The 26,112-nt window shown below is 48.5% G+C and overlaps 3 protein-coding genes, 1 long non-coding RNA gene and 1 other non-coding gene across 7 annotated transcripts in view; 3 read left to right on the top strand and 2 right to left on the bottom strand.

Annotated features, from left to right (window-relative positions):
- galnt14 (UDP-N-acetyl-alpha-D-galactosamine:polypeptide N-acetylgalactosaminyltransferase 14 (GalNAc-T14)) overlaps window positions 1-8,912 on the top strand; it is a 45,112-nt gene extending 36,200 nt beyond the window's left edge. The window contains exons 8-13 of the mRNA XM_029497060.1: window positions 146-272; window positions 1,682-1,774; window positions 2,232-2,315; window positions 3,942-4,086; window positions 5,948-6,067; window positions 8,406-8,912. Of these exons, the coding sequence (XP_029352920.1) occupies window positions 146-272; window positions 1,682-1,774; window positions 2,232-2,315; window positions 3,942-4,086; window positions 5,948-6,067; window positions 8,406-8,564 (728 nt within the window). The 3' untranslated portion in view covers window positions 8,565-8,912. The remainder of the gene's footprint in view (window positions 1-145; window positions 273-1,681; window positions 1,775-2,231; window positions 2,316-3,941; window positions 4,087-5,947; window positions 6,068-8,405) is intronic.
- A 394-nt stretch (window positions 8,913-9,306) lies between these two features.
- Window positions 9,307-10,757, bottom strand: LOC115037397 (uncharacterized). The gene is made up of 2 exons (XR_003840463.1): window positions 10,413-10,757; window positions 9,307-10,299 (listed from the first exon to the last, which is right to left on the bottom strand). It is a non-coding gene; the product is annotated as an uncharacterized LOC115037397 (long non-coding RNA).
- Window positions 10,305-18,165, top strand: angel2 (angel homolog 2 (Drosophila)). 3 transcript variants are annotated; one of them, XM_029495901.1, is made up of 9 exons: window positions 10,305-10,515; window positions 11,808-12,499; window positions 12,585-12,837; window positions 12,914-12,983; window positions 13,924-14,354; window positions 14,460-14,589; window positions 14,680-14,734; window positions 14,815-14,945; window positions 15,033-18,165. In XM_029495901.1, the coding sequence occupies exons 2-9, from the start codon at window positions 12,417-12,419 to the stop codon at window positions 15,194-15,196; spliced, it is 1,317 nt and encodes a 438-aa protein (XP_029351761.1). In that variant the 5' UTR covers window positions 10,305-10,515; window positions 11,808-12,416; the 3' UTR covers window positions 15,197-18,165. The 3 variants fall into 3 exon arrangements, with proteins under 3 accessions (XP_029351761.1, XP_029351760.1, XP_029351762.1); XM_029495900.1 differs by lacking the exon at window positions 10,305-10,515 and adding an exon at window positions 10,861-11,188; XM_029495902.1 differs by lacking the exon at window positions 10,305-10,515 and adding an exon at window positions 10,861-11,188 and having other exon boundaries at window positions 12,618-12,837; window positions 15,033-18,164.
- On the bottom strand, window positions 16,015-26,061 carry vash2 (vasohibin 2). The gene is given in 9 exon segments (XM_029495903.1): window positions 16,015-17,370; window positions 18,938-18,974; window positions 18,977-19,055; window positions 19,683-19,826; window positions 19,917-20,154; window positions 21,637-21,711; window positions 21,847-21,903; window positions 22,000-22,088; window positions 24,581-26,061. Coding segments are annotated over 9 exon segments (1,110 nt in total). The 5' UTR covers window positions 24,902-26,061; the 3' UTR covers window positions 16,015-17,300.
- On the top strand, window positions 21,010-21,082 carry trnat-ugu (transfer RNA threonine (anticodon UGU)). Its single transcript has one exon. It is a non-coding gene; the product is annotated as a tRNA-Thr (tRNA).
- Window positions 26,062-26,112: the final 51 nt, after the last annotated feature.

Below are 26,112 nucleotides of genomic sequence, written 5' to 3'. Positions count from 1 at the left end.
CAGGTTCTGGATGAATCCAGTCCAAGTCTCAAAGAAACTCTCACAGTCTGGATTCAGATAATGAGCCTGAAATCCAGGACCAAGACAACACACTGCTACTTTTCTTCACTCAGAAAACACATTGAGTTTTCTGTGTGTGTTGCAGAGATCTCGTTCCGGGTGTGGCAGTGTGGTGGCAGTCTGGAGATCCTTCCCTGCAGCAGAGTTGGTCACGTCTTCAGGAAGAAGCACCCGTATGTTTTCCCCGAAGGAAACGCCAACACCTACATCAAGTGAGTTCCTGTTGGACCCCCCCACCCAGCTAAAACTAAAACATGACTGACTGACTGAGAACACTCTGCTCTGAGCCTCTGAACGCCATCCCCTCGTGTTAAAGTGGATTTACAGCTGACATCATCCCGTTAGAAGAAGCTGTTTGAGTTGTGTGTCCTGTAGACGTTTACAGGCCCGATAATCCATTAACAGGACTAATGTGCTCCGGCTGCACGTCAATGATCCCTTAAACAGACGAGTCCGCCAACTCATTCAGGGTCAGAGAACGAGCGCTGTGAAAACGATGAACAGGGACGGATAAGAATCAGGCTTTTGGCCAAAGTCCCCTGGACCTGATCGATCCGGATCAAAAAGGGATCACTAAGGAACACACTGATGTCCAGGTGCTGAAGTCATGAACTCACAGTCACCACCAAAAGTCCTGAGGTCTGTAAACCTGGACCGGGACTGTCCCTAAAGGGAACTGGAGAACAGACAGTCAGCTGACACCAAGAGACGGTCCCGGTCCAGGTCCAGGTTCATAGTCGAGAGACTTGCAGGTTAATCTGTGACTCTAAAGAGTCCAAAGTGGGGGACGGATCAGGTCTACAGCTGTTTGAAAATTCATTTGAATTAGATAGACGTCTTCAGGCGGCAGTGACCTTCCTGTGTTTCACTCACCCATAATGCACCAGCACGTCCTCTCTGTCTTTGTCCCCAGTTGCAGGTCTCCTCTGGGTGTCTGCTCTCTGTAGTAATGAGCCATCAGCTGAACAGACACGCCGTCTGTGGTGGCGTAATGAAAGGGGACGAGACGCAGAGGACACGAGTTGCTTGTAGGAGTACGAACGTAAATATGTGTCACACACCGGCGTACAATTAAACCTCGCACCACGCTCCGGGTCACAGCAGAGGGCCGCTGCGAAGGAGGGGAAACAGTTATAATCTCTGTAATCGAATTATTAAGCAGCTCTTTTTATTCAGCAGATTCATCACCAGTGGCGCCGAGCCTGCAGCTAATTAACCGGCAGAGCAACAGGCGCCGCAGACAACAGCCGCTTTGTTTGGGAGATCGGCGCTGATCACAAACATCAGGCCGCCGTGATGCGAGTGGAAGTCACTGTCGCAGAGCAGATGTTGCCTCGGTAACGGCCAACAGGGAGCAAGGGCTGAAAAAAAATAAACAGGATTAACGGGCCGACTCAGAACAATACCGGAGTTCAACTGCCAACCCCTGGCGGTGTTAATGCCTTGCTTGCATATTGAGGCTGCGAAAAAGTCGGCCTGTTTGTGTTACTGAAGGTCCTCATTAACTGCGACAACTCCAACGTTTACTGAGATAACTAATCAGGGAAAGGAGGGGCAGTTTCCCATAGACTTCAATACAGTCTGACTTCCGCCTCAATCTAAACCACACTGTGTGTTACAGGAACACACGTCGCACAGCTGAGGTTTGGATGGACGACTTCCGTCTCTTTTATTACTCTGCTCGTCCTGCAGCTCGAGGGAAATCCTATGGAGAGTAAGAGCACACACACACACACACACACACACACACACACACTCTCTCTCTTGGCCGGTGTCTCTGGTTACTAGTCTGGCTCAGGACCCGTAAACCGCCGCCCACAGCTCCGACAGGCCTGGTGCTGAGCTTGTTGATGTTTCCTGGTTGAGGACACTCTGTGGGCGGGTTCAGGTCCACAGTCATCTTCCATCGCCGCCGCCATGTTTGTCACTTTGAGGTGGATGATCAGAATGTGTCCTAAACAGCCCTGTGACATCACTGTGGGGTGTGGCTACATGTCACACTGACCACACCCACAGTGGTGATGTCAGAGACCGTGCTGGCGGCGGTGTTGAATGTCAGCGTTTATCAGTCCGACAGGTAAATGCTGACATTTAGGTTCACAGTCGAAGGTCACGTGACTGCCAGTTTTTTGTGCGCATGTGTAACTCGGTGTGTGTTTGTGTGTCATCAGCATCCAAAGCAGAATGGAACTTCGTAAGAAGCTCAAGTGTAAATCCTTCAAGTGGTACTTGGACAACGTTTACCCCGAGCTCAAGTAAGTGTGTGTGTGTGTCCATGTGTGTGACTCGTCCTTCTGCGGATACACAAACATAGCAGGACCTTGAAGATACACAAACACTCTCTTGAACAGACACACACAGTTGAACACACACTCATCCAGTGGAGGACGGTGTTAATCCTCAGAATGGAATTAACAGAGTGTCTCTGGGGGGGCTGACCTTTAACGGGTTATTAAAGCTGCACAAACAGGAAGAATCAACAGGAAACTTCACGTCAGATTCCAGCTCATGTCCTGATGGGGTCCTCCTGGTGGGACAGGTTTGATGGTTGGGATGTCCCCCCATGTCCAGTTGGTCTTAGTTGACCCTCTCTCCTCTCTCCTGTCTCCTGTCTCCTGTCTCCTGTCCCCTCTCTCCTCTCTCCTCTCTCCTGTCTCCTGTCTCCTGTCCCTTCTCTCCTCTCTCCTGTCTCCTGTCTCCTGTCCCCTCTCTCCTCTCTCCTGTCTCCTGTCTCCTGTCCCCGCTCTCCTCTCTCCTGTCTCCTCTCTCCTGTCTCCTGTCTCCTGTCCCCTCTCTCCTGTCTCCTGTCTCCTGTCTCCTGTCCCCTCTCTCCTCTCTCCTCTCTCCTGTCTCCTGTCCCCTCTCTCCTCTCTCCTCTCTCCTGTCTCTTGTCTCCTGTCCCCTCTCTCCTCTCTCCTCTCTCTTGTCTCCTGTCCCCTCTCCCTCTCTCTGTCTCCTGTCCCCTCTCTCCTGTCCCCTCTCTCCTCTCTCCTGTCCCCTCTCTCCTCTCTCTTGTCTCCTGTCCCCTCTCTCCTCTCTCCTCTCTCCTGTCTCCTGTCCCCTCTCTCCTCTCTCCTCTCTCCTGTCTCTTGTCTCCTGTCCCCTCTCTCCTCTCTCTTGTCTCCTGTCTCCTGTCCCCTCTCTCCTGTCCCCTCTCCTCTCTCTCTCCCGTCCCTCTCTCCTCTCTCTTGTCTCCTGTCCCCCTCTCCTCTCTCCTGTCTCTTGTCTCCTGTCCCCCCCTCTCTCCCTCTCTCTGCCTGTCTCCTGTCTCCTGTCTCCTGTCTCCTGTCCCTTCTCTCCTCTCTCCTGTCTCCTGTCCCCTCTCTCCTCTCTCCTCTCTCCTGTCTCCTGTCTCCTGTCTCCTGTCTCCTGTCTCCTGTCCCTTCTCTCCTCTCTCCTGTCTCCTGTCTCCTGTCCCCTCTCTCCTCTCTCCTGTCTCCTGTCTCCTGTCTCCTGTCCCTTCTCTCCTCTCTCCTGTCTCCTGTCTCCTGTCCCCTCTCTCCTCTCTCCTGTCTCCTCTCTCCTGTCTCCTGTCTCCTGTCCCCTCTCTCCTGTCTCCTGTCTCCTGTCCCCTCTCTCCTCTCTCCTCTCTCCTGTCTCCTGTCCCCTCTCTCCTCTCTCCTCTCTCCTGTCTCCTGTCTCCTGTCCCTTCTCTCCTCTCTCCTGTCTCCTGTCTCCTGTCCCCTCTCTCCTGTCTCCTGTCTCCTGTCTCCTGTCCCCTCTCTCCTCTCTCCTCTCTCCTGTCTCCTGTCCCCTCTCTCCTGTCCCCTCTCTCCTCTCTCCTCTCTCCTGTCTCTTGTCTCCTGTCCCCTCTCTCCTCTCTCTTGTCTCCTGTCTCCTGTCTCCTCTCTCCTCTCTCCTGTCTCCTGTCTCCTGTCCAGGGTCCCAGATGATTCTGACTCCCGGTCTGGGGTGATCAGGCAGAGGCAGAACTGTCTGGAGTCTCAGAGTGTGGAGGGTCAGGACCTGCCCGTCCTCACGCTGGCCCCCTGCATTGGGACAGAGGGCGTCCCTGCCATCAACCAGGTGAGTCCACCTCTGAGTGGGGGGACACATCTCACCTGGAGACACCAGGAACAACCAGAGTTGGCCCAGATGACTTCAATAATTTTAGAGCCAAATTTAGACTTCTGTTCTTTCATCTCTTTGTTGAAGTTTCCACGTTCAGAATTAGCTTAGACACACACTCTGAATGTTTCCTTCTCCTCCACAGAAAAGTTCCTCTCATCTGTTTGGGTCCTTTCTGTCTTTGTCTGATCAGGAGTTCTGCTCATTAAAGATGAAAAATCAGCTCCAGATATCTGATTGTCTTTATTCTGTCAACACAATAAACTCAGACTGACTTCCCCTCACTGAGGTCAAAGTACGGTCATCTGTGTCATGTTTGGTCTGAGCTCATCTCCTGAGGGCCCGTCTCCTGAGGGCCCGTCTCCTGAGGGCCCGTCTCCTGAGGGCCTGCCTCTGTTCCAGCCTGCAGACCAACTTTCGGTTCTTTGCTAACAAATGGAAAATACTTGCTGAGTGAAACGCAGTTTTATTTGAGGATAGTAAAAGTGATGTCGGAAGAGAAATTAACTTTTTTTTCCAATGTCCAGCTCTGAAGTCCAGGCAGTTTTCTGCCAAAGACAGAAAAGTTTGGACTTTTCTGTCTTTGGCACTCTGTCAGGAACTTGAACTTTAAAATCTCTTTAAAAGTTTCTGCTTCTGTTCTCTGACCCATCCAGTAAAAACCTGCCAGAATTCAGAGTAACCAATGATTGGATGGTAGGTCTATGTAGGCGGGGCTGAGGGCGGGGCCTGGTTTGGTGTGACCTCACTGAGTCAGTGATGGCCTACAGACTGTTGATGGGCGTTCAGACATCTTTATTTGTCCAACCACATTCTGCACTTACAAAACAAACTAATTCTCATTCTCATCTGGGTCACCGTAACCATCAGACAGCAGGAAGGTGTGTGTGTGTGTGTGTGTTAAAGATGTGATTCACTTTGATTCACCCTTTAGGTGTGTCCCCTGAGGAACACACACACAGCAGGTTAAATTTAACATGGATCCTGCCAGCACTGACCTACTTTACACATACGTCTGTGTGTTTGTGTGTCTGTGTGTGTGTCTCTTCTCTCAGCTCCTATTTTCTTTCCCAACATGTATGTCATGATCATTTATACGTCAGGTCACTGTTAGTTTGACCTCTGACCTCCTTATAGCAGCTGTGTGTGTTGCTGTGCTTCAGTTGGAGCTGATTTCCATATTGTTGTGTAACAGCAGGTTAATTGTTGATCATAGATCATATTGATCAGCTGGATCCGTTCTGCCGTGGTCTCCATTTTGGAGCCTTCAGATTGGAACATGTCTGTCGGCCATCTTGTTTAGTTTTTTCTAATGATAAATGAAGCTTCAGTCCTCAGTGGACAAGAATGGTTGACAGCTGACCTGACCTCTGATTGGTCAGAGGAGCAGCACTCGTTTGTGTGAGTTCAACTTTTCTTTGGTTATTCTGCTTCAGGAAAAGAAGGAAACATTCAGCGTGTGTTTTTAGTGAGTTCTGGTTTTCTGATTCCAGAGAGTCTGAACTGATCAGGCAGAATCAGATCAGTCTGGAGATGAGGAGAGTTTTTAAAAATAACAAATAGATAAAAAAAAACTTCATGTGGCTCTAAAAGAGTTAAAATCTTTGAACTGGTCCAGTTTGGTTGTCCACATAGTTTTGTCCATCTGATTGTTTTACCTCAGATGTTAAATGTCACTCTGCTTCTGTTCTCCCTGTACAAATTCATCTTTACAAACAAAGCTTTCCAAAATGTCAGCTCTCTAAATAAATAAAATAAAAAGCTGGGGGGGGCAGATAAGAGACGAGTGATGGGCTGACCGTGTCCTCTCTGTCCTCAGGAGTGGGTGTACACTCATGGCCAGCAGATCCGTCAGCAGCAGCACTGTCTGTCCCTGTCCACCACCTTCCCTGCATCCCAGGTCCTGCTGCTGCCCTGCAACATGGCCGACGGAAAACAGGTACACACACACACACACACTGCAGCGACAGATGCTTGACACTTTTTTGGATAGGCAGTTTGAAATACTGTGAAAAAAAAAAACCACACACACACACACACACTTGTCAGTACCTGACCACTGGGCACCTTGACAGCGTCCCAGAGGCCCCTGCAGCGGAGAGCAACCTGACAACCAATAAATCACTGGAGAGCAGGAGGGGGGGCAGACAAAAGAGGAGCAGGAGAGGGGGAGTCAGGGGAGATTAGCTCATTACACCTCACCAACTGTTCAGTCTGTGAAGCCTAAACAGGACAACGACATGTGACACAATGTTGTGTATCTGTGGCACACACACACAGTGTACGTGTGTGATGTCTCACCTGAGGAGTCACTGCTTCCTGCAACGACACCACAGAAGAAGAAAATGAGCTGCCACCAAACAAGACAAACATCCAGCTGACAAATGAGGGGGGAGAGAGGAAGGAAGGAAGCACAGGAGGAAGGGAGGGAAGTAAAGGATTTGAGGATGCAAGGAGAGAAGGAAGGAAGAGGAGAAAAAATCTGAGATATGTTTGGTGATAGAGTGTTCACAACACACACAGTACACACACACACAAAGGTGTTTTACAGCTCGGTCTGTTTTAAACATCAAACACACACAGTGTGTGTCTGTGTGTCTACTGAAGCATATCATTGTCATATAAGTAAACCTTTGGACCAACACACACACGTTAAGTGATGATCCACAACCCAGTTAAGTGTATCTGTGTGTGTATCAGAGGACAGGAAGCAGAGCGACGATGGAGAAACAGCCCAGAGCTGACGGGTCGAGAGACACTGAGACAGAGAGAGACAGAGGTTTCTAATGTGTCTGTTGGTCATTTGGCTACTAAATCCTGATTGGGTGGTGCAGCTTGTTGATCACAGTAGCCCCGCCCCGACCCCTCTCCCTAAATGGAGCATCCTTTAAAAAATCAACATCATGTCGTATTTCAGACTGAGACCATAAACTCATCAGGGAGGAGGATGCACATTTTCCCATAGACTTCAATACTACCTGTCAGCAGACAGGTTGAAGGTTTTCACTTTACAAACTGAGTTTGTCTTTTTTCCCATTTTAATATTGAAGAAAAATAAACTGTCCCAAAAACAAATGGTTAGCTGCTCCTACCAGGTGAACCGTCTCCGGACTCGCCTCCTGGTCCTTCCTCGTGTGAGAGGAAAGTCCAGATGAAGATCTAGGATCAGGAATCATCCCGTTTCTCCAAAAGCCTTCAATCAAACGTTTATGATCATTTCAGCTGAGGAGGCGTCACCAGGAGCAGATTTCAGTTTTGGGTTTCATTTTTGGCCAGACAGTCTCTGGCTCCGTGACGTCATGACGTCCATTAAAGCCCCAAAGTAGGACACACCAGGTCAGTCCATGTTCACCTGAGCCTGGGCCCAGTGCATGCTGGGAAAGGCATCAGTGAATGTATGTAAATGTCATGTAAATCTAAAGGAAGTGCTGCAGCTCAGTAATGAGCAGAATACTAATTGATTTACTTTAATTATCTTCCATCTTTTTTTCCAATTAAAAACCTCTGCAGCCCTTCGCCGTGTCACGAACGCGTCATCTTGACAGAGTGGCTGAAAAACCCACAATGCATTACTATAGGTCAGTGTGTGTGTGTGTTAGAAGGTCTGAGGAGATCAAAGTGGGCTGACATGACAGCAATACACTCCGGAGGCTCCGTAAACACAACATGGCTGCTGCCTCACACACACTAATATATATCTGGAGTGTGTGTTGCTCCTCGTCTCCTCCCTCTCGTCCTTTATCTGTTCCAGCTCTGGATAAAAGCTGCTTTTCATGTTTGATCATATCAGTTGCTTTGTTTTCCAGCCATGAATCTCTCTCACACACATACACAGCCTCCTACTTCCATGATCAGTTATAAAGTGAGGAAAGGCCTCCCCCTAGTGGTGACTCGGAGACATCACACGCTGACCAAACATATTTAAGAAGTTCAATCTGCTCTGATTTTCATCTCTGTTTTTCTTTTTTCTAAAGTCTCCTCCGATCCAGACTCAGCTGATTCTGTCTGCCCAGTTCAGACTCACTAAAAACTCTGAATGTTTCCTTCTTTTCCTGAAGCAGAAGAATCAAAGAAAAGCAGCAGAGCTGCAGTCCGAGTCAGACTGATCCAGATCGTTTTCATGTCTGTCTGAGTCTCAGTTCAAACTCAGGGCTGATTGTTGGTGTGATGTTTGCTGTCACCTTTACAGAGACAGGAGTGGGTCAGCAACAAGACCTTTGTGGACATGACTGTGTTTTCATGACTCGGTCTGATCTCGGTTTGTTTCCACCCTGCAGCGGTGGCAGAAGTCAGGGACCCACCTGGAACACCTGGTGTCCCGGTTCTGTCTGGACTCGGAGATGGCCCTGGACGGGATGGACTCCTCTCGGATGTTGGTCATCAGCCCCTGTGAACTGAGCGCGTACACACAGAGATGGGAGGTGCCCTTCTCCTGACCTCCGACCTCACTGACCCAGTTTAACCTGCAGAAGCCCGATCTGTCGGTGGCAGAGACAAGCTGCTCAGACAGAGTGATGATGCATGAGAGCGTTGATGTCGCGGTGTTTGCATTGAGGAGAGTCCAACGGGAACTCTGGCATGTCTGAAATCCAGTTTCATAGAGGACCTGAGCTGGATTGAGACATCGAGACACATCGTAGCCGGTCTGTTCTGTCGGCAGATTTAAGTGTCGACATTTGAGGCTGCAGTCAAACTAAGTGCACCTTAGAGCTCTGAAGTGTCTTGTTAGCTTTGAAATGAAAGTGTCTGTTTGAATCTGGGAATTAAAACGAAGCACAACTGGAGTTTTTAGTACACTCAGTCAAAAAGCACCTGCATCTGTCCTGTCCCTTCAGATCCACTGAAATCAAACTGGACGGTCACATGATCCCACAGGTGATCCAGCCCGTGACATGAACCATTCCAACCCAGAACCTCTCATTTATTTTCTTCCTTCACTCACCAACAAATCTTCTACTAACGTTAGCATGCTAACCGGCTGGACGGGATGTCATGCCCCTTTGTAGCGAAAGAAAATCTGACCAGCAGCTTCCTGATAAACCGGCTGAGGCCTCAGACGTTTCCACGAACGTCACGTTCACCCCGATTCAACCACAGAAGAAGGAAAGAGGGTGACATCCCGCTAGGATATGAAACATGCATCCAAACATCCATCCTGGATCTTTAAGTCCACTTCGGTCCACTTTAATACTTTATTGTCATTGTAAAGAAACGAGTGCATTTTCAACACCGAACAGAAAAAAATAACAAACAAATAAAGGTAACAGGAGGAGGAGGGGTCTGGTTCAGGTCTGGTTCAGGTCTGGTTCAGTTTATTTTGGTGTGAATTTGCGCGTCAGATGGTCTGACAGAGTATGACGTCATCATCTACGTCACACAAACCTCCACGTTTACCAACAACATTCAGCTTCTCAGTTGGTGCACCTGAACGCATCATTTTGACAGGAAACAGCTGATCCATCTGAAGTTGGTTGATCGGTACAAACTGTTAGCATGAATGCAGATTATTGACAGATTCATCCATTTTCTGTTCCGTCTTTAGAAAAAAAAGAAAAAGAGCCAGAAGACAAAAAACAGCAGTCTTCAGTTTTATGGACTGCCAACAGCTAAATTCACTCCTCTGTTTCCCATGATGCTCTCTGGTGCATTAGCTCTGAACTGACTTTGTGTCCAATCTGATGCTGTTGTTGTGTCAGTTGTTTACCCCTCAAAGGGGTGGAGTCATGTTTTACAGACTGTTTCTGACCCTCAGAAATACGGAACGGTTCAATTTTTCAGGGGCGGTCGGCGGGCTTCCTGCTGACCAACAGCCAGACCCACCTGGCCCAAAGAAGAGGGCCTGAATGTACCACGGCGCCGCTGCCTCAGGACCGTTTCCTGTTTCCTGAAGACGATGCCGCCATTTTACATTTGGACAAACTGCTGGAGGTCAAACAGTGACCCTGCAGGTCATGTTGATGTTTCAAACTGCTGCAGTGAGCTCGAACTGCAATGGTGGCGGCCAGGCAGCGCCGCTGATGTGCTGCACTTCCTGTTTGACTTTCATTTTGTAGCAGTGATAGTCACATGATCTGCTCAGCTGAGTGTTGAACATGTTAGAAGCTCAGGAGCTTCAGCTGCGACTCAGGGGAACCAGCGGGTCGGCCAGCAACCAGGTAAAAGGTTCGATTCCTGAAATGGGTCAAAACACCAAAATCATCATCATCATCATCATCATCATCATCATCATCCACACGGGAATCACGTGACCTCCGGTTTACACAGGCGAGAGAGTATGACGTCACCATCGGCTCCATCGTCTCTGGTTCCCGCCTCCACGAAGAACCGACGATGTCTCCCGGCTGAGCCGCACGTGCCACCGTTTTTCCAGGGAAACTTGTCTTCAGCGTGAGTTCACTGACCTTTAATCAAGTCGTCATTTTCCGCTTCCCGAAGGATCAGAACTTAAGAACTAAACCCGGAAGTGACGGATGTTGAGCTGGACCGTCGGTGTTGATGAATAATGATCGGTGGCCGTGACGTAACAAACCGCGACATCTAAACAGAAATCAATAAATCGATAGATTAATTTCCAAAACTTCAGCTCCGTTTCCGGCCGGACTAGTTTTGCCTGCGCACCGACGAGGCTGTAGTCCGTCTCATGTTAATGGCTTCTGGGTAAAACCAAAGAAACTACAAGTCCCATCTGCAGAGCCGGAAGAGACCACAAGATTCCTTCACTGTACAGGAAAAGTAGGAATGTAACCAGTCATTAGTATATAGTCAGATGAGACTTTTGATGGACATGACTAGATAAAACAGTTTGTGTCGTTATTGTTCCCAGCCGGAAGTTCACTGTTTACGTTTAGCTTTCACTTAGCATTTAGCCTGAAACCACTTCCGTCTTCCCCGGCGTGATATTATCCGGGGTACCTGAAGGCAGCACAGGTTTCTCCGGGGCTTAGTGACGTCAGAAGTATGAGACCGAGTTCCCCGGTCCAATATGTCGGTTTTTAACAGGTTTCTGGACTTCTGGAGGTTTCTGGATCCGAAACAGAAATGAGTCCAGATCCGCCAACAAGTAAGTCCGAGTACGGAGGCCGCTCAGGGTCACGTCACGCTCCTTTGTAAACACCGACTCTTTGACTTTAAACAGAAGTTAAAGACAAACAAATAAAATCTGAGTCTCCTTCAACCTCCGTCCACCAAAGACCCCTCAGTGTGTTCATCTAAACAACAACAACAGACCGTCAGCTCCTCCAGACCTCCGATCACAGAGAAGTACCATTTAAAATGAAGTGTTTCATATCTAGTTTGACAGCAGTGCAGTTTTTAGGAACGGGCCACTTTCAGAAACTTCAAACACAGTTCTGTTGATCATTCTGTCGTTATAAAGGGGTCCTGTTTTATTTCTCCTCTTCTCAGTGGTACAGTTTTCCATATTATAGAATCTGTTGTTGAACTTTGAGGCCACTCGTTAATACGAACTGTCCCTTAAATCGTTCTGTGGAGGAGATAATCCGGATCTGTTCCCCCAAACTAAAGTTCACAGCGTGGAGTGACTTTCCATGGATGTCTGAGCCTGAAACAAAAAGACGAGCAGCTTCCTGTCGCACAATCCTGAAGCTGTTTTCAGTGGATTTGTCTTTTTGTGATGCAAAACTAATCTGTTCCTTCATCTTTTGTGTCGCCACCTCTAGCTGCCTCATGCTCCTTCGCCGACTGAGCTCCTTTGGCTCCTCTCCCCACTCATGGTGGTGGCCTCTGCGACTCCTCCCCACCACCCGAACAGGGAGGACGTCACGCCCCCATAACCTCCAACAGGGTCACTTCTACGGGCGTGTGCGTCCTTTCTTTGCCCCCGCTGGCCTGATGATGGAGCGGTCCAGCAGAGACCGCAGCCCCAGCCAGAAAAGGATGAAGAGCGAAGAGGAGAAGAGGAGCGAGGACAAACGAGGCTCCAAGAGAGATCACAGCCACCTGAACGCCGGTGTGGACAAACGCCACCGGCCAAACTGCCACCTCAGAGAGACTGAAGCAGGAAAAAGCCTGACGCAGCAAAACAGCAGAGGCAAAGATGGAGGACGGACTGAAGGGGAGAAAAAAGGGTTCAAACATCAGCACAGAGACTCTCATCCTGCGGCATCCAGGACCCAGACCTCCAGGTCTACAGTGGCACTGGGTCAAGATATCAGGCTCAAACCCAGACCGGATCCCTGGTTCAGAGGGAGGGGGGCAGAGGAGGGGGGAAGGAGGACTGCAAAGGGACCAGAGGAATGGCCCAATACCAGAGGGGATAGTGGACGTCCATGGACGGAGCTCCAGTCTCACAGCTCCACTCATCCCCCAAGGATGGGAGCAAGACCCCCCCTCCCTGGAACATCAGGAAAACGTAGGTCCAGGCTTTTACAGAGGATCTACAGACCAGGAGGACGGAGATCAAAAATCATTTTCTTTTACTTCTTCACCCTCTTTAGGACTAAACTCTTCATCTTCGTCACCTTCCTCAGGTCTCCACAGGCAGTGGGACCCCCCCCCCCCTGCAGTGCTGCTCTGCAGCCACCAGTGGTCAGCGCAGCCTTCGACTTCTCGGTGATGTCCTACAACATCCTGAGTCAGGAGCTGCTGCAGGACAACGACTGCCTGTACACACACTGCGACCCGGCCGTCCTGCTCTGGGACTTCAGGCTGCCCAACCTGCTGGCAGAGATCCAGCACCTGGACCCTGACGTGAGTGGACCAGATCAGACCTGAAACCCCTAACCCTAACCCACATACTAACTGCTGGACTAACCCTGACCCTCAGATCCTGTGTCTGCAAGAGGTCCAGGAAGACCACTACGAAGACCAGATTAAACCTGCTCTGCAGAGACTAGGTACAGTACACTGTGTGTGCGTGTTTATTTGGGGTGTCCATTTCGATTCAAGGACGATCTTGGTTCATTTAGAACAATCCTATATTCGATCCACTCAGTGACTTGAAATCAATTCAGTAACTTTTTAGTCAAAAATTCAACCAGTGTGACTGAAATAAATATCTGGATGCTGGACAGTGTGGGCGAAGTTTCAGAGATCCCTTTTGTATCTTGTAAGGAAATCAGGTTGAAATTAATTATGGATATTATAAACAAGCAAACAAAAATTAATGGCAAATACATTCACCTTTTATTTGAATGAAGTGCAACCAGAAGGTTAACCTTCTGCTCTCATTTTCAATATAAACAGTACACAACATTTCTTCAGGAGAGGTGCCTGGACTGTCTGTGTTTTGTTTAATCCCATGGCCCCTTAGTAGATGGTTGGAAAGATTTGTTGTGTTTCTGTGTTTTTTTTTAATTGGCTTCAACATATTCTGCAAACAGCGACCGACTTATTTAGAACACTCCCGTCTTTGCAAAAGCCAAAATGTTTCCACACAAAGAATCGAAAAGGTGCCTTGGAAATTTCTTTCTCGCTGTCTCTTCTACCATGCTGCGTTTTGTTGTTGTTGTTGTCGAGTTTCACGGTGCTGTCAGCACGTGACGATGACTTCACAGACAGGCAGACTGAATCAAGTAACATTTAACGTGTCTGAAGTGCTAAAAACACACACACATCCATACAATTTTTGTGCTTAAATCCAATGTGCAGTTTCTAAATATTGATGACAATTGATTCTTTACCATTTCAATTGATTTTAATCGATTTATATTGTCTGGAATGCCAATTTGCCTGATCGATTGCACAGATCGATGCAGTTGGATCACAAGAATATAAATCGTTACACCCCTATTGTTTATGCAGTAATGTGTGTGTGTGTGTGTGTGTGTGTGTCAGGTTATCAGTGTGAGTATAAGAAGCGAACAGGAAGTAAACCAGACGGATGTGCCATCATCTTCAAGTCATCCCGCCTCTCTCTGCTCTCCTCCAATCCCGTTGAGTTTTTCCGTCCTGGCGACGCCCTCCTTGACCGTGATAATGTTGGGCTGGTGTTGCTGCTGCGACCTAATTGGGCCCTGGGCCAATCGGATCCATCCACCTTCATCTGCATCGCCAACACACACCTCCTTTACAACCCTCGCCGTGGAGACATCAAGCTGGCTCAGCTCGCCATCCTGTTGGCTGAAATCAGCCGGCTGTCCCGCATCCCAGATGGGTCAACCAATCCCGTTGTGCTATGCGGGGATTTTAACTCCACCCCCTGGAGCCCATTGTACAATTTCCTGACCTCGGGCGGTCTGGACTACAGAGGACTACAGATCAGCATGGTGGAGCACGCCGTGTCCTGTCGTTAACTGAAAGACGATTACTGATTGGTACGATATATAATCCATCAGTTAATTAAGAGTGTGTGTGTGTGTGTGTGTGTGTAGGTCTCTGGTCAGGAGTCCGTCCCCAGAGGACAACGCTTCCTGACGCCACCGATCTGGTCGGACAGTTTAGGGATCAACCAGCGCTGCGAGTACAAGAAAAGAGCGAGTGACCAGTCCACCTGTCGGACAGGTGAGTGAAGAACTATGACCTGGAAGACGTGCTGTGATTGGACGAGGTGAGCAGGATGTGGATCTGTTGACCTTTTGTTGTTGTTTACAGTGGAAGGAGCCATCTCCAGTGTGACTAACACACCTGCTGCTGCGGCCTCGAACAGGTGAACACCTGTCTGTGACCCGACGCCATGTTTCTGCTGCTGTGGGCACCAACACTGTGTGTGTGTGTGTGTGTGTGTAGTGCGTGGATCGAGCACAGTGTGAAGCTGCAGTCGTCCTATCAGCACCTCCTGCTGCCTGATGGGAAACCTGAGATCACTACCTGTCACGCCCGCACCGCCATGACGGTGGACTACATCCTGTTCAGTCCAGGTACACACAAACAAACACACACACATAGTGCTTCTTCTTGTCACTTGTCTCATTTCTCCTCTTTCTTCCTCCTGCCTCCTCTGAAAGACTCCTCCTCCTCGCTGTCGGGTGGTGGTGCTCGTGGCCTCCAGCTTTTGAGCCGGTTGTCGTTGGTTGGCCCGTCTGAGCTGCAGGAAGTCAACGGTCTGCCCAATCAGCATCACTCGTCAGACCACCTCCCTCTGCTCGCTCGCTTTCGCCTCCATCACTGATCCACGGCTCGTTAGCCTCGGTGGCTAACAGTGACGCTAACAGCACTCATCAGAGAACTTTTTATTAGATTTAACAGTCGATCAGACGACCTGAAGTTTACACTCATTTTACTTGAACAGATTTTTTTTTTTTCTTATAATTTTTTTCGATTTACGGTTTGTAAAAGCTGCAGCTTCACCTTCAGAGGCTGAAAGTCGACCGACAGATTAGTTACCGGAGAGGGGGGGGCACACATTACATCATAACATCATAATCCATTGGCCAATCTGAGCTGCTGCAGCGATGAGGATGAAGGATTAATTCTTCTGTACGCCTGCTGACCAAACACACACACTCTTTCTCGGTGGAACATAAGAAGATTATTTTATCAGAAGTCAGCTGTGTGTGATGAATAACATAATTCTAATCCTGGTTTCCAATGCAGCGTCCTCGTCCTCATGTTCAGTTTTCTCTTACTCTGTCTAAAGTCGACAGTTCTGGCCTTTGACCCCCGGACCTTCACCTGAATGTCTCAAATAAAAGTGTAATAAACAAACTGATGATTAAGTTAACAGCGACACAGATTTATATCAGAGATTACAGAATTTTAAACTTACCCTCAAAACATGAAAAGCGCAGATCGTTTATTAAAACACATGCTGCTACAGCTGATGGTAAAAACAGCTGGGAGTCACAATAATTGTGTGAACAGACACACAGAGGGGGACTGTCCCTTCAATCCTCACTGCTAAACGTCAGAGTCAAAGGAAACAACGTCTGATGTTGCACAACCGCAACATCAACACAACAGAAGACAAACGAATGAACACACAGGTAGAATGAGTTGTCTGGGACAGACAACAAACGAGTGTTAAAAGAGTCTGAGTCCAGCACTTTGGAAACAAAGGCCTTTTTTTTTTGCTCCTGAAAAATCTAATTTTGCAATCCGTGAATCAAACTGATGATGAATAAACCAGGAAACATACAGCTAGAAAAACTGAAACAGACAGAGCTCTGATGATGTCACTGTGACATCACAACGAGCAGTCAAGTCTTTTTGCGCTGAACTGTGCTTTTGTGTTGGCGCTGAAGGGTCACATGACTTCAGGGAGGAGCTGGTTGGTCGGTCCAGAGTTGGAGCTGTGATGTCAGACTCAGCCAGACCAAGCAGGTCCTGCTGGTCCTTGGAGAGTTGAACTAGTAGTTGCTGTGCAGGCCGAGCCGCCATCACTGCGTGTGGAAGACAGGAGTCTTTGTCCAACACAGCGTGTGCATAGTAACGGAACTGAGCGAGGACACACCTTCCAAATAAAACTCCTGGATCCTGATTGGACCAAACTATGGCTGTGACATCAGTCCAGAACTGTGTCCACATCTGTTCATCAACAGCAGCAGCTGTGGACTCACAGAGCACCTTTAAAACCCAAAGGATTCTGGGTAATCACATCCTGGACCAGCTTCATGGAACAAAGTGGTGTAAAATCCAGTTCTCCTTTTATTTTGAAGGTGTCAAAGCATCTATTTCCTTAATTCAGTGACGGGAACAGGTCAGGGGTCAGCGGTAGAGGACATTTCTCTGGAGGCTTTAAACTACAGAAGAGTCTGTGGACAGGAACAGGACGACATGTTGGACATCTGGACTGTCTGGGTCATCTCTGGTACGTGTCTTTGGTCAGTCCAGTTCAAACTGGATTTGTGGGCAGTCCCAGTGAGACACTCTGACCTCTGACCTTAAAACAGCCCAGTTTTTTCACTGTAGAGGTTCAGACTCCAGAACTCAGGTCCTGGTTCTGGTCCTGATGGTTTTAAGACAGTGACCCATCAAACTTCTTGCTGCTGAAGCTCCATCTGCTCTGAGGTGCATCAACCCTGAATGTGACGCTGTATGTTCTCCCGTCCTTAACTGAGATAAACTGGTTGGAGGTCAGAGGTCAGGCTGAGGTGTGTCTGTCGCTCTCAGAGGATGTTGTTGCTACTGAACAGTGAACTTTCCATTTAAAAACAAAATCTCTGAATCAAAAACGTCAGAAGTTCAGAAAAGTCGCTGAAACTTTTTTTTCTTTAGTTTGGTATCAACTGTTTTTGACTCCGCCCCTCAAAGCGCTGGCTGCTGGTGGAGGGCGATCAGATGCGGATCTGGTAGCCATCATTGAGAGTGCTGAGCTCTGAAGGTTTCCTCTCCACTGAGGCCGGCCTGAAACACAGAAGGTCAAAGGTCAAAGGCTTTTCTCTGCTGAGCTCACAGTCTGGATTCAGAAACTGAACCTTAAAAGCAGCCATCAGGATGTCACATCAAAGCAGGCTCCGCCCTCAGAAGAGGATACGATACAGGACTAAGACCTGAGCTGGACACGTTTCCACAGACATCAGGTCTTTGTGTTGTAGTTTTCTGATGTCAGACAACATGCTGGTTCCGGCTCTTTTTATTCCTCCTCCCTTCTTCTTTTCGTTTCGTTCTACCAGAACATCATTTGAGTGAGAACCTGCAGCTGTCACATCACTGCATCAGTGACTGAAGAAGATTCAAATAAATCACAAACCCTGAGTCTGGGTTTAAACCTCAGACTGTCTCTGGACCTGGACTGGAGCACGTAGACCTTCTGTGTGACTCCACCAACCTCAGAGATCACCAGCAAATACTGTCACTGTTCTTCATTTCATCCCATTGAATATGTTTCTGTTATACAACCAGTAGGAGATAAAAACAGGCTAGCTGCTGACCTCATCGTAAAGAAAGGACAAATATTTCTACAGCAGCACGGCCGTCACTAATTCTGGTGCAGCATGTTTGTGTTGACGCTGCAGGACGGCTCGGCTGCAGCTGCTGTCCAAGTCAGATTGTGTTACATCCTGCCACACAGTTGCCAGAGCGCGCACACACACACAGCATCCTGTTTTTGAGTGTGTGTCCTGTTTTTAAACCTGACAGAATCATTCAAATACAGACTTAAACACACGTGAATTAGATCTGATGTAATTTAGTCTTTGAGATCATTTCACTGGAAGAAAACAGGAAAAAAAAATCACAAATAGAAATCTTCCATTGAAGTGTAGCTCATTACAGTAACACACACACACAGACAGTTGTCTGCCTAGTGGTGCTGGGCTGTCAGTAACAAACATGGAAGCTCTTCAGGGTCAGGTGTAGGGTGAGATTAGTGTCAGTGTCTATGAGCAGCTCTGGATCTGCTCTACACTCACACACACACACTCACACACACACACTCACACTCACACACACACTCACACTCACACTCACACTCACACACACACTCACACACACACTCACACACACACTCACACACACACTCACACTCACACACACACTCACACACACTCACTCACACTCACACACACACACACACACACACTCACACTCACACACACACTCACACACACACTCACACACACACTCACACTCACACACACACACTCACACTCACACTCACACACACGCACACACACACACTCACACTCACACTCACACACACACTCACACACACTCACACACACACTCACACTCACACTCACACTCACACTCACACTCACACTCACACTCACACACACACTCACACACACACTCACACACACTCACACACTCACACACTCACACACTCACACACTCACACACACACGATGTCAAAACAATGAGTCTGAAGTCTCAGCCTGAGGAGCCATAAGAGGAGGAGGAGGCTACATTCACCTGCTGAACTCATCAGGAGGTTTGGTCAAGAAAAGGCCACACACAAACACACACTTACGATTTGTCTCTGCGGTGTGTGATGTGGCGTTGGGGCTGCTCTGGCGTCGCCGTGGTGATAAAGATTTTCCCCGACTTCGCTCTTTGATGGGTGACTGTGCGCTGGATGATTTCAGGATCTAACACAAAACACACAGACAGATACACAAATCAGCAACAGAGTGTTTCTTTCTCTTGGCATCAATGAACAATGGTGCATCAAAGAGAGCTCAGTCAGATCAGCCGGGGAATTCTACAGGAGATGCTGAACCGGACTCCATCGGGGAATTATCATTCACCACGAACATGAAGCTTAGGGTTAGGGTTACCTTAACCCTAACCCTGGTCGGAGGAGGAGCCAGGAAGTGGCTGATGTTTCCCAGCTGGTCACGTTCATCATGTGGTTGTCAAAGACGTGGGTCAGTGTGTGTGTGTGTGTAACTGTAGCTGACAGGATTTAAAGTCTATATTTGTTGGACTGAAGAATGTCACTAAACACAACCTCAGCACACTTAATTCTACCCTTAACCCTGGAAACACACACATACACAAATTTATGTATGTGTTTGTGAGACAGCTGCAAACTCCCTGACCTACAAATCTGACAGGCAGCACCGTCTACACACTGAACAACTGTACGACAATCTGATGCACAGACTCACACTTCTTTAACTTCATGGGCATAACATTTCACCCCCCTCATTATGCCCTGAATCATTCCTGTCAATCCCAAAGGATCAGTCAGTCAGTGTGTGTTCAGTGGTCACCTTCATCCTCATGTCTCGGCCATGTTTCTCCAGCTCCTTCTTCATCTCCTGAGCTCCCAGTCTGGCAGCATTCAGCACCAAATGCTTCCATTCGATTGGCTGGAAGACGTGGGGGTCATGAGGCACATACAGGCCAATCTTCACCTGGGAGAGACGGGGGTCTGTTTAATTTTTTCATTCTCACCTCCAGCTCCACACTCCTCTACCTCCTGCCCTCCTCCACCCCTTCCTTACCTTCTTCAGACTGTGCTGGTATCTCTTGTAGGAGCTCTCGAACTCGGCCACCAGTTCTCCCAGCGTGCGGTGGGTCAGTGGTTTGTCCATCAGGTCCTGGCGCCGGCTCATGCCAAGCGACCCGTAGCGCCCGTTGCAGTAGATGCCCAGAACGACATGGTGGAAGCAGTGGCCTGAAAACTGCGTCTTAAAGCTAATGGGGAAACGCTCCAGAGACGTGAGGCCGTTAGTCAGGTAGCTGGTCAACATGGGGGTCAAGGAAGAACCTGGACCTGGTCTCATTCCATCCTCATATTATTATTATTCTTCATTCTTGACTGATTCAAAAATACAGACCTGGACCTGGACCTGTGGCCAGCTCCAAACCTGCTCAGTCAGAAGTGGCTTAGAGCTGCTTCAAAACTGAATCTACCTGAAGGAGCATTGTCCTCAGAGGCTGGACCACGAAGCCAAAACCACTAGAGTTCAGATCCAGTAGTCAGTGTCTTAAAGTGACACACACATACACCCTGTTGTATGAAGACGGTTCATTAAATATTTCCTGCGGGGTCATGTGACCCCCACACCTCAGCGACAGTTGCCATAGAAACCACCGAGCCAGTTTGAACAGAAAAAAAAGACCTTTCATTTTCACACACTGATGTTTCAATACAAAACTGTATCTATCTATCTATCCCCCCCTTAACTCCTCCCCCCTCTAAAGTCCAAAGTAGGAAGCCTAAAGATAAGAAAAAAGATAATCAGTGGAGTTTGTTTGAGCTTTTCAGAGTTGGGGGGGGGGGCAGACTGAAGTCAAATAAACAGCAGCTGTTGAGCCACGTCCGTTCTCTGGTCTCTCTGTTGATCTCCTGTTCCTTCAGCTGGATTTAAGCTGCTCACACCATACAAAGATTATTACTGATTGTATTGTGTCTTAAAATCGAATTAACTGGAGTTTAAGGTTTGAATGGAAGAATCAGAGGAGGTCTGATTTCCCAGAGTTCCCAGACTGAACTGGTCAGGTTGGTATCAGCAATGCCTGGTATAGGAGGAGGGTGTGTCCACCACTGCTGTTGACATCTAAAACTCCACTGTTTACCTGCTGAGCAGGTGAGGCCTCATAGCTCAGTGGTTAGAGCACTGGTCTTGTAAACCAGGGGTCGCGAGTTCAATTCTCGCTGGGGCCTAAGAGCTGTTTTTAGCATGGAGGGCGTGACGAAAGAGGACACTGTCCCTCCAAGCCAGGAGACGGAGGTTGTCTGAAGGCCAGACAGCAGACAATCACCAACTCTTTTCCTCCTCCCTTCCTGCCCCATATCTCCTTTCCTCTGGGCTAGAGTCAGTCTGAATTACAGTCAGCAGCTGGCCGACGGCCGCTGGAGAAAACGCTGAGAGTGGACCATCCAGTCCAACCCGTCCACAGATCAGCTGGTACCTCACAGACTGCCTTTAAACCTTTAGAGGTGTTGGTGCTAACAAACTGAAGCTGTCGTTCTACAACTAACCTGCAAGTTTTTGCACAAATGATGATTCAGTTCCACACAAAAGAGTAAAGTGTGTATGTGGCAGAGAGAGATTTGGGGGGTTAAACTTTTAAGTAGTCTTGTTGCCAAGCAACACAGTTCACTAAGAGCCAGAAAGGGTGGCAGTGGTGGGTGGGGGGCGTCAGAGCAGCACATCTTATTGATTTCACCAGATAACAAAATACCTCCTTGGCCCAGTGTGTGTGTGCAAAGGATACACTCCCAGGATAACAGCTTCCAGGCATTTGATTGGTAGAGACTCCCTGATCATCTCTCTTGCTGTCTCCATTAATCTGGAGAAGGAAGAAGGAGATGTGGGGTGAAAGGGAAAAGTAAATAAAACAAGTGACAATAAGGAGGAGGGAGAACAACGGAACATGGTCACATGACCTCCAGTGAGATATGAGCTCCATTCACAGATTACTCACCCGCATAGAGGACGGCTCTTCTTGATCTCAAAGAACTGAGTTCCTGTGTGGTTGTATCTGAGAGACACATTAAGGTCAACACAACACTGGGAGTGATCGCTGCTCTATGTTGTCGTGGCAACACGTGCGGTCACACTTGGTGGTAAAGGATACTGCAGGGCCTTCATGTAGTTCTGGATGGCCACCAGCCAGTCTGGGACGGACATGGACGTCCTGAAGGTGGGGACGGAGGGAACAGGATGCTGCAGACACAGACGGGCAGATCGTTATGATGTCATAGCGAAGGTGACCTCTGAACCTGCAGGTGTCAGCTGTCATCACTTTGCTTCATCCGTCACACTTGAGCCTGTTTGTTTTCACATGTTCAACTTCAGGAAAGTGATACACACACCAGGAACCAATCACACACTCAGGAGGTCAGACCAACCGGTCACATGACCTCCTCCCTCTGCAGCCTGTGTACACATCATAAACAGGAAATTTAATGTTCCTCACCAGATTAAGACACAACACAAATGAAGCAGTTCAGACCAGTAAGTAATCTGTCTCTGTCTCCTCCCTGTGTCCTTCTTTTCCTGTCCTTTCCTTTGTTTCTCCGTCCCTCCCCATCACGTCCACCATGACGCCCAGTTCTGGAACAGCTCTCCCAGTTTCCCCCTCTGAACTAGCCCAGGCAGTAATAATAATAATAATAATAATAATAATAATAATGACGACATGTCCATTTTCAGTCACTGCCTCAAATAAAATGATTATTATTGGCTGTAAAACAGCTGAAAATGTCTTCACTTTGAACACACTGAGTTTTCCTGCAGAGCTGAGACAGACGTCCATTTTATATTCAGTGAGGGCTTTAGCTATTCCAGTTGGTACCCAGAGATTATCCAGTACCCTGATTGTATTAGAGGGATTAATGGTCCTTGTGCCAAGACCTCTGTTGTGTTAATGAGGGTACAGAGTGGCAACATGTTGTCTGCTGACAATAACACAACTACACTGCTGAGACACAACACAGGTCAACCTGCTGTGTTCACCTCTACTCTCATTTATTACTGATTACTGTTACAGACAACAGCTGTGGTACATTTCACAACAACACAACAACACAACAGTACGTAATGTATGACACCGTATACACATGTTCATCCTATCTAACAAATCCTCTGGTTGTATAAAGAAGTCACACTGTGTTGAAGTCTATAATGTCCCTTATCCTCCTCAGTAAACGTTTTCCTGATGAGTTCATGGTCTCAGTCTGAAATACAACATGATGTTCATTTTTCAAAATAAGTGTTTTGTTGGGTCTTGTTTGTTATCTTGGGTCTGGGGTTCAGTTCAGATCCGATCCTGGACCTGGAGCCTCCAATCTAACTTACCCTTCAGCTGAAGGACTAATTATAAACTGGATGCTTCAGACTGTCAACTACTAAACAAGAGGGTGTAGAAACAGCTTCACAAACAGAATTGAAGTGAATGTTTCAGAACGTCCTGAATAAAAGAATCCAACTAAAACAGAATTCTGTTCTTGGTGCTTGTTGTCTGTGCTGATGTTTCCCTCAGTGACTCTCATCTGTACATAAATGAGCTGAACCACACAGTCTGTGTGTGTGTTGTTGGTATTTGTTTGTGTGCACACATCCGCCTTACGCCACCTCATGGGATCTTGGCTCTGCCAGCCAACTGGGTCATTAATGACCACATGGCCAATCAAAAGAGATAAACCAGAACCAGATCCCCTTTTCTGAGCTGGAACACATTCACTGTATTCAATAACATTCAAAAACCTGGACTGACAGCACACTAATTTGTGTGTGTGGCAGTTTATGTCTTTTCTGCTGCTCAATAAAAAGGAAAATATTATTAACGACTGATTCCATGAACAGTTCAGATCAGCTGATATCAGAGGTTGAGTATAATAATAATAATAATGCATTAAAATAATCCACACTAACGAAGGAACCTGCTCCAATGCACAGGGAGCACCAACCCTACAGGTGAGAGGAAACCTGAGTCCTGTTTGGTTGTGCTGCCTTAGAAATACGGAGAGCTTCCTTCATAATTCAGCCGTCAGGGAACCCCTGCAGGCTCCACTGAGTCCATTGACACCAACTGCCCTGTCGTGAAGGTGCCTAACCCTACGCCCTGTTGTGCTCACCCTTCATGTTTTCAGACAAAAATAGGATTTCATAGCTTCCCACTGATTCAACCTCACGGGCTCTTCCACGTTTTCATACCTTTTTCCTTTTTAAGCTGTTATTTTGAAACTGTCTCCAACTCTCCACATATTCACAATCAGCTGATTCTATCTGTGACTCAATAAAGACAATAAAGTCTCTGTAATCTGAGACTGAAGCTGAGAAAACATGTTTCCTTCTTCTCCAAAGAAAAGTTCCTCTCGTGTTTGGGTTGTTCTAGAACTAATCTGAAGTTTCTATCTTTATCTGATCAGCAGTTCTGCTCATTAATGATGAAAAATCAGCTCCAAATATCTGATTGTCTTTATTCTGTCAACACAATAAAATCAGAAACATACAGGACTGATTCAGAGACTCTGATTGGCTGTGACGTCACCCACCGGAGCCAATGGGAGCGTCCGGTGTAGAGACGTGACTCTAGATGTTACTATCAAAGATGGAGGATGAGAACGGACAGATAAACACACAGAGGGAATAACTTCTGGAGTTAAACTTAAAGGACCCCTCACGAGAGGCTAGCCTGCTCACAGCTAGCTTACCTTGGGAAGATACGCAGCATTTCGTATCCGCTCCACCATCTCCTGGCCCTCAGGGTGCACCGCAGCCACATGGGACCACATCCTCTCCCAGGTGACGCTCTCGATGGGAAAGCCGGTCCGGTTAACATAGAACAGAACCCCCCCATCCTTCTCCTCTTCCTCCCCCGGGGACCGGGAGCCGTTATTAGGCGGAGAGGCGGAGGACTCGTCCTGGGCGCTGCAGCGGAGGAGGCAGTGTGAGCTGGAGCTCTTCGACCGGCCGTGCCGGCTCAGCTTGGCCGGGGAGGTGCCGGTCCGTCCGGGGGATGTGGGTCCAGTCATCGAGGAGCGGGAGGAACCGAAGTCAGGACAGGAAGTCTTCCTCCAGCTAGGAGAGTCTCTGTCTGTCCGTCAGAGCAGGACACATTCTGGTCTCCAGGGAAGAACCTGACATGGAAGATAAAGTCACAACACAACACACATGTCCAACATCCGGACTGTCTCAGAGACTTTACGGTTCAGATGTCCTCCTAAAAACCTTCAATGGTTTAAAGGTCAAGAAAGGCCCAGTTACACACAGAATCAGTAAGAACGGCAAACAAAACCTGAACCCGGTCTGACTCTGCTCCTCCGCCCTTCAGCTGTGTCCGACAGGCTTAAACCGGCTTCAGACCAGGTTCAGACCGGCTTCAGTCCGGGTTCAGTCCAGGTTTAGACCGGGTTCAGACCGGGTTCAGTCCAGGTTCAGTCCGGGTTCAGTCCGGGTTCAGTCCGGGTTTAAACCGGGTTCAGACCGGGTTCAGACCGGGTTCAGTCCGGGTTCAGTCCGGGTTTAAACCGGCTTCAGACCAGGTTCAGACCGGCTTCAGTCCGGGTTCAGTCCAGGTTTAGACCGGGTTCAGACCGGGTTCAGTCCAGGTTCAGTCCGGGTTCAGTCCGGGTTCAGTCCGGGTTTAAACCGGGTTCAGTCCGGGTTCAGACCGGGTTCAGACCGGGTTTAAACCGGGTTCAGACCGGGTTCAGTCCGGGTTTAAACCGGGTTCAGACCGGGTTCAGTCCAGGTTCAGTCCGGGTTCAGTCCGGGTTCAGTCCGGGTTTAAACCGGGTTCAGTCCGGGTTCAGACCGGGTTCAGACCGGGTTTAAACCGGGTTCAGACCGGGTTCAGTCCGGGTTTAAACCGGGTTCAGACCGGGTTCAGTACAGGTTCGGACCAGGTTCAGTCCGGGTTCAGTTCGGGTTCAGTCCGGGTTTAAACCGGGTTCAGTCCGGGTTTAAAACCGGGTTCAGTACAGGTTCAGTCCGGTTCAGACCGACAGCTCCGTGTCGATCTTCGGGTGTTAGCGGACCCACCGAGGCTTCCAGCGGGGCTCGGCCGGCGGTTCCCCCCGGTCAGACGGTGCCGTGGTCGGCCAGCACACCGGGGGACGAGGCGGGTCTCATTCATAACCAGGGCCGCGGTCCGCCGAGGCAGCAGGTCCTGATCCAATTCTGGTCTCCGAAACTTCGGCCTCCCTCAGTCAGTTAGGGACCGTTAGACCGGAAGTCCACAGCG

The sequence above is a fragment of the Echeneis naucrates genome, chromosome 24 (assembly GCF_900963305.1).
Source record: "Echeneis naucrates chromosome 24, fEcheNa1.1, whole genome shotgun sequence".
Classification (NCBI taxonomy): Eukaryota; Metazoa; Chordata; class Actinopteri; order Carangiformes; family Echeneidae; genus Echeneis; species Echeneis naucrates.
Note: the sequence above shows the minus strand (reverse complement) of the source record. Positions and strands in the feature narration are given on the sequence as shown.